The sequence below is a fragment of the Hordeum vulgare genome, chromosome 4H, assembly GCF_904849725.1.
Source record: "Hordeum vulgare subsp. vulgare chromosome 4H, MorexV3_pseudomolecules_assembly, whole genome shotgun sequence".
Lineage (NCBI taxonomy): Eukaryota > Viridiplantae > Streptophyta > Magnoliopsida > Poales > Poaceae > Hordeum > Hordeum vulgare.
The window spans coordinates 116,513,807-116,521,020 of record NC_058521.1 but is presented as its reverse complement, the minus strand read 5'-3'; the positions used below and the strand labels follow the sequence as shown (position 1 = coordinate 116,521,020).

The 7,214-nt window shown below is 44.0% G+C and overlaps 1 protein-coding gene across 1 annotated transcript; it reads left to right on the top strand.

Annotated features, from left to right (window-relative positions):
• The first annotated feature begins 359 nt into the window (after positions 1-359).
• LOC123448074 lies at positions 360-4,597 on the top strand. The gene is made up of 3 exons (XM_045124847.1): positions 360-684; positions 1,076-1,268; positions 1,360-4,597. Exons 2-3 carry the CDS (start codon positions 1,151-1,153, stop codon positions 4,353-4,355), a joined length of 3,114 nt encoding a protein of 1,037 aa, XP_044980782.1. The 5' UTR covers positions 360-684; positions 1,076-1,150; the 3' UTR covers positions 4,356-4,597.
• The last annotated feature ends 2,617 nt before the right edge of the window (positions 4,598-7,214 follow it).

The window sequence follows — 7,214 nt, the reverse complement described above, 5'->3', positions numbered from 1 at the left end:
CGGCAAGGAAGTGGTAAAGACGCTCCTCCTTTGTGTTGCATTGTCGTTTTTTAGTTGTTTAACTTTAGAATTATCGGTTGATAAACTGTGATGATTTTTTGGATGATATATTCAAGATCAACGGTATATGACGATGGATTTGATAATGGTGGTTGCAGGTGGTGGCCAAATTAGCTCATAAAAGTTGTAGATGCTCTAGATTAGCTGCCCCCTTAAAATCCGCGTCCTTTTGGAGCTATTGACTTGTCCACGTGCAATTAATTACACGCACACATTTTCCACCGAGTAAACTGGCGTGGTCAAGTGGTCATGCCGCCAAGCAGACAGCGCCATGCCTTGTCTCATCCCCAAACACAGCATCACACACCACCATTTCCTCCCCCTCGTCTCCCCTCTTTCTCTTGGTCCCCCTGCCATCGTCTCCTCCCTCCCCCGCCCCCCTTCTCTCTCCTCCAGCTTTCACCAGACAGCCCGACCCTGAGCTCAGCTGGACATCACTGACGGCATAGCCTTCTTTCCCCCTTTTCGCTTTTGCTCCACCCCTCTCCTCCCCCGTGGCCCAAGATTCACCGTCCCCCTCGCGATCCCTCCGAGTTCGCTCTCGCCTGGGGAGGCGGGAGAAGCAGCGAGACATTGCGGCGTGTGAGATGATCTTCTCCGGGGCCGTGGTCTTGCGAGCACAAGGTTCGTGTTCTTTTCTCCCCCCGGTCCTCTCTTGCGTACGGCTGTAGATTTTTCTCCACTTCCTAGATCTGCAAGTGCTCCCTCATCGATTTGGATGATCCGTGGTCCATGTGATTCTTGCTGCCATGTTTTGATGGGCTAGGTGGCGCTTTTTTTTATACGTATATCTATATTCTTGAACTTGACCTGGCTGTTGTTGACTAAATGAATCTGTCTAAAAACAGTCGTCTGATGTCTATTTCTCTGGGAAAGAAAATATATTGTGGTGGAGTTCCTCCTTGCTGCATTGTCCTTATTCCTTTATTACTATATCCATTCTTTTGTATAATAGATTATTTTGATGCCTGGGAGTGGAAGATAACTGTGGTGAAGTTCATTATTTTGTCATCAGGGGGGTGATGTTGGTACCTTTTCACTGAAGTGTATCTACCTTCTGTAACCGAGATATTGCGGCTGTGAGGAGATCATGTCCATGGAAGCTCAGAATCTTCGGTTCGTCAGGTGCCCCAAATGCCTCCAGCTTCTTGTGGAGTACCCGTCCATTCCGGTTTACCAGTGTGGTGGCTGCGGCACCATTCTTAGAGGTATAAATCATATGATCCATCCTCCTTGATTGGCTAAGCAATATCTCTATTTTTCAGACTCTTTTTTGTATTCATTGAATATTTGATGCAGCGAAAAATCGAGGTGCGCCAGTAACTCAGCCCGATTCGGTATCCGGTGAACAGAACAATTTTCGACGCAGCTCGGAAGGGTCCCCTCAGACCAGCAAGTCTATTTGTTCAGATGAACTGAAAGTTGTCTCTGCTGATATGCAGCCTAGTGAAAATGTGGTTGAGGGAAATATTTCATCTGTAGGCAAGCATGCCGTTTCCTGTGAGAATGTTAACGGAGAAAGGACTATGCCTGTTGGAGAGAGTGCAGCATCTGGCGAGGTTGACGGCGAGGAGAATTGTTCCTTAAGTGTTGGCAATGCCCGAAACCCTGAGTTTATGATCGAAGAGCCAGATGGCAAAAGTACTGCAGCTAATTCTAGTATGAAGCTAATAGAAAATGTACAGGGTGTTGAAATAAGTGAAGATGCAGATGGCGAAAAGGGTTACGTTATGGATGTTGCAAACGATGCTAATGTTGCCAGCGAAGCTGCAGCTGTCCATAGTATCGCAGGTGAGGAACTGGGAGATGATTCCAGTAACAATGTGATAAGAGAAATAGAGAGCATGGCTGAGGAAAAAAATTCTGCTGACAATAAAAATATGAACTGTCATGAGGCAGCTGAGATAAACAAACTGTACGAGGAAGATGGGGCTAAATCCATTAACATGGTGGGTCAGAGAGAGGAGAGGTTGCAACCGTATGAGGGTTTATGTATTGAATCTTATGAAGATCTGATTGAGGAATTGGAGCGGTCTTTATCATTAAGTGATGACGAGGAAGACTTTTCGGATGTAGCAGACAATAATGGGCTTAATGATGCTCTGCATAATCAAATTGGTAGCCGGAGGATTTTGTCAGGGGGCAAAATGGATGATAGCCCTCGAAGCGATCCTCATGGTCGATTGATTGAAGAACTGGAGAGGTATTTTAGTGATCCAGAAGAACCGTTAGAACATCATACTGCGGTTGTAGACAAAGACATTCAAGACAAAATTCATGTGAAAGAGCATGATAAGGATCCACAATTCCTGGTTAATGAAAGTGCAAATGCTTTCAGTGATGCAGATGAACAGTCAGAACATCATATTGGGGTTGCAGACAAAGATACTCAAGAAAAAATTCATGTGAAGGAGCATGATAAGAATCCACAATTCCTGGTTAATGAAAGTGCAAATGCATGTGCTGATGGCAAATATGTACAATCTGAACAAAATTTTGAAAAGAATGAGCTAACAGCTTATGGCACTAAAGAATTGGAAGAGGGTTGGACTGGAGATGATAATAAGATCGCCTGTGTTCATGGGAATGAGCATTTCGTGCTTACATACACAGACAGTCCAGCCACAATTCATGAGAATGAGATTGATAGGGATGCACAATACCTGGACACTGAAAGTGCAAAGCCATATGAAGAAAGCATCTCTTCCTTTGGTGACAGGCGTCTCAAATGTGGACAAAGTTTCCAACAAAACGAGCTAACAACTGAAGTCCCTAAAGAGAAGGAAGATGGTTGTATTGAAGATGACAATAAGATCAACTGCTTTCATGCTAATGAGCATGCCATGGTTACAGATAAGGACATTGCAGAAACAGTTCATGAGAATGAGCATGAGCATGATAAGGATCGACGGTACCTGGGCACTGAAAGTGCAAATCTATGTAAAGAGGATATCTCTTCATTCGATGATGAACATCTCAAATCTGGAGAAAGTTTTGATCAACACGAGGTAACTTCCAATGGCACTGAAGAAAAGAAGCAGGGTCGTGCTGAAGATGACAATACCACTATCTGTGTTCAAGCTGACAATCCAGTAGCTGATGCTGGTTTTTCAAGCTTGTCAAATGAGAGGATTAATTGCAAATCAACCAGCTTCACTAAGAAAAAAGAAGAGATATCATGCAGGTACAGAGATAGTTTACTTCGTCAAGGACTTTCTCTTGATTCTGAAGACTTCAGGTCAATCCAAAACTTCATTGAATCACAAATGGATGGGACCTCCAGTTCTCTCTCAAGTGGGTCACCTAGTCAAGGGGATCTGATGATAAAAACATCAAGTAAGTTCAAGACTGTTGATCAACTTGAGCGCCTCAAGAAGATGGATGGTCTAAGAGATCAGCTAAATAGGCTTTCTAGCCACAAGGGCTTGGAGAAAAGGTATCAGAAGAAAGACCTGGAATACCAGCCACAACAGCTTAATACATATGATGTCGAGCAACAGTTTCGAAGTGTTGATACTGACTCCATCCCAAGTTCTTGTACTCTAGACTCCTATTATGGTCATGGAAAGCCACCAAGGTACCCCCCACCAAATCCTTTCTCACCACCCCATTCATGTGCACACTGCCATTTTGGACATGTGCAAGCCCACATCCCTCAAAGCTTTGATGCTTGGGAGTTCAATTCATATTACCAATCCTCACAAGCTGGTAGCTCAATTCCCGACCACGATTCACTCAAGTCAAGCTTCAAGGAACAGAAGCGCGTGGTGAGAAAGCATATTTTGCGGCCTCTGTCAGGTGCTTCACCATATACCGTCTGCAACAGCTGTTTCTTTTTGGTTCAAATGCCATCAGATATCTACATGTCAAAAAGAAAGATTGGCAAAATGCAGTGTGGTAAGTGCTCCAAGGTTATTGTATTGTCTGTTCCTGCTGTAAATTACGCCGGTGCAAATACCAGCAAGGAACTAACGGAAAAATCAAGCAAGGCTGACAACAGAAAAGTTGCTAGAACTGAGAGTGCTTCTTATCCTGTCAGTGTAAGTGAAGAATATGGAGCATCTTTCACAAGAAGCTTGTTTACTCGAGCTGGACCATCCCTTGCTGGCACACAAAGTAGCAAGAAGGTTTCAGACTCGGCACTTCATCTACTCATGGGGTATGATTCAGCAAGCCAGTTGTTACGTCACAGCAGGGCGCTTGAGCGTCGCAGCAGGGTGTTTGATGATGGGTATGAAAGCTTTGAGTCAATGGTGCCAGTGTCCAACCGAGTGTCCAGAAGAAAGAACATGTGATGTTTTGCACTGGTATGTCAAGCCTCTGGCTACTTACAGGTCACAGTTTTGAAGATAAACGGGCAGCTGTCCTGCAAATAGTTTTGATTGTTTTTCCTACGCCACTCTAGCCTATATGAAGTCATTTGATCTGTCGAAATTCTTTTTTATGGTACATATATTGTTTGCTCTTGGTGTAAGTTGTTTATTCTTGGTGTAAAGTTGTCCATATTTGGGGTATACTAAGAGTTTTTTTTATGTTACACTCGTCCACACTAGTATTTCAGTTCAGGAGTTATCATTTATTGCTCAAGTAGAAAGATACGATAACTCGTGCGTCTTGAGACAGGCTTATGAATTCCTGACATGACAAGTGCTGCAAGGTTGACATTTCTCAAATTATTCCTATTGATGCCCACTCTTTTCATATTGCAATTATTGTTTTCTTTTATCTGCAATTTCTTTTTCTTTTTCTGCAATTGCATATTTCCCAATATGCATGTGTACATAAAAAAACATGTGTTTAGGTGAAGAGTTTATCATTTTTTGTTGTCCATGCATGTTATGATGTGCATGGATGGGTACCAGGCCATGCCATGTGGCTCTGTCTTTTCATGATGCATCCTGTCTCTTGATGATTGCAAATGGACAAACCTATTACAAGTTGCTATTGGCACCTGATCATAATGTTAGGGGTTGGAGATGGCTAAATTTCGTGTTTGACCCTTTTGCCGAAGTAAATGAAGATCTTACCTCGTTTGTAAAATTTTCGAGATCTGATCTTTTTCGTACCGCCAGGCCAGGCCTCATGACAGTAGGGTATAACAATCTACCGTTAAAGGCCTCATGACAGTAGGGTATAACAATCTACCGTTAAAGTTCCTGGCGGTATGGTTGCACGTCCTATCTTAAAAATTATCCTACCGCCAGCATCTGTGGCGGCGGCAGGGGGGTCGAAACATGAAATTTTGCCGTTGGAGGCGTCTTTGAGCAGGCCATTCCTGATGGAACTATTTATTTAACCTGAACCTAACCATCAAGACATGAATTGGACAGACATACTGCCAAATCTGGAGTGCACTTTCACCGTTTCACTAACTAATCATATGTTAATAACTAGTACTCCCTCCATTTCTAAATATAAGATGTATTAATCTCTACTATTAAAGGGGATCTGTCGTTTGTCATGATGGTTCGACCTTCCTTCCCTCGTAAGTCTGATTCCCTCGTTACCACTTCCCTGGCTAAACCATAACCAGAAAAAACCCTGCAAAACCACCTCACCGTTCCCACGTTCCACGCCCCACCCCCCGCCTCTCCTGATCCCACTTCTTCCCCAACCGAAAATTTTGTCCCGCCAACGCTCGCCATTCGCCCCCAAGCGCCGATCTCGATCCATCGCCACTCTCGTCCTCGTTTTCGCCTCCGATTTAGGATGCAAGGCAGAGAGGTTGAGGGACGTCGGCGCACACCAACCGAGCCAATGCTTGCCATCCGCCCCCAAGCGCCACCTCGCCGGCCAGATCTCGATCCATCGCCACTCTCGTCCTCGTGTTCGCCTCCGATCTGGGTTGCAGGACAGACATGTTGCCTACTATTAAAGGGCGACCTCGTGTTCGACCTCCCGTCCTCGTGTTCGACCTCCTTCACTGCCTTCAGCCCGCCTACTACAGTGTCAATGAGTTTCCCCGCAGAGCACGCGGGTGGGCGGGCCGGTGGATGTGCAGAAATTTCGATCGGTACCTTCCACGACCATAGGGAAGGCCTCCCTCTCCGGTTCCTGCAGATTGGTTGCAGATTGGTTGGGGTAAGGGTAAGCACCGTTTTCTAGCAGCATTGTACTGCTAAGTTTGAGTGACGGTTAATTAATAGCAAATCAGTTTTTTTATACTGTATGATTTTGTTGGTATCGTCGGTGCTCCCTTGATCAAATGTAGGATCACCAAAGTGTCAAGATATATTTTTCCTGGATGGAGATAACGGAAAGGTCTGAGTTCATTTTATCTTGAGGGGAATCTTGAGCATTGTCTGAATTCTTGCTCTCATCTAGCAGGCCAATCAACGAATTACTTTTTAGTATGTGCCATTCAATTGGACAAAACTTACAGATCAAACAAGGACGCTAGCAAGCTCCATTAACTGGAACCATGCCTCAAGCAGCAAGGTTCTCACACCCCTCTCTATCTTTCTTGTTTCTTTTTTACATCCTTGTCTGAAGTGACCTGCTGTTGTTGTATAAACAAAAGTGAGCTGCTAATTCTTGAATAAACTTGACTTGCTTGCAGATTCTTGTATGGGAAGAAGAAAGGTATAATTAACCCTGTGCATTGACTGTTGTTTGGATGTCGATGGACGTCACCAATTAAAGGAGGAATTCACCGAGACGTTGTGGAGGTGACGCACTCGCCGGCGAGGAGCTCTGGGTCAAGACAGCAGCGGCTGACGAGCAGAGTCCACTCATGGAGTAGCGGCGAGGAGTTCCATGTTTGCGACATAAATTTCTATTATGCAGAACTATAGGAATGACCTTAGAACAATCTTCACAATCTGATGTTAGTTCATGATAAAGAATGAATTACCTGTACCAGAGGATAGGGCTAGCTTTTAGTAACTTAGTTAAAAGTTGCTGTGTGATTTCAAGGCTCCTACTACCACTGGTTTTTCCTTACACAACCTTTTCTCTCAAATGCTAGATAGGAAGCTTTCAAGAAAGCTTGATATTTATTTCAATATGCAAGATTTTGTAGCTAATGATTATTTACCCCTGTTTGCATGATGTTATTAAGTGATTATATTTCCTTTCCTGTCTTTTCCATGTCTAAGAACTATAGATATTGACTATGAGATGATGTCGTTGTGCATAATTTAAATGTTTGACCC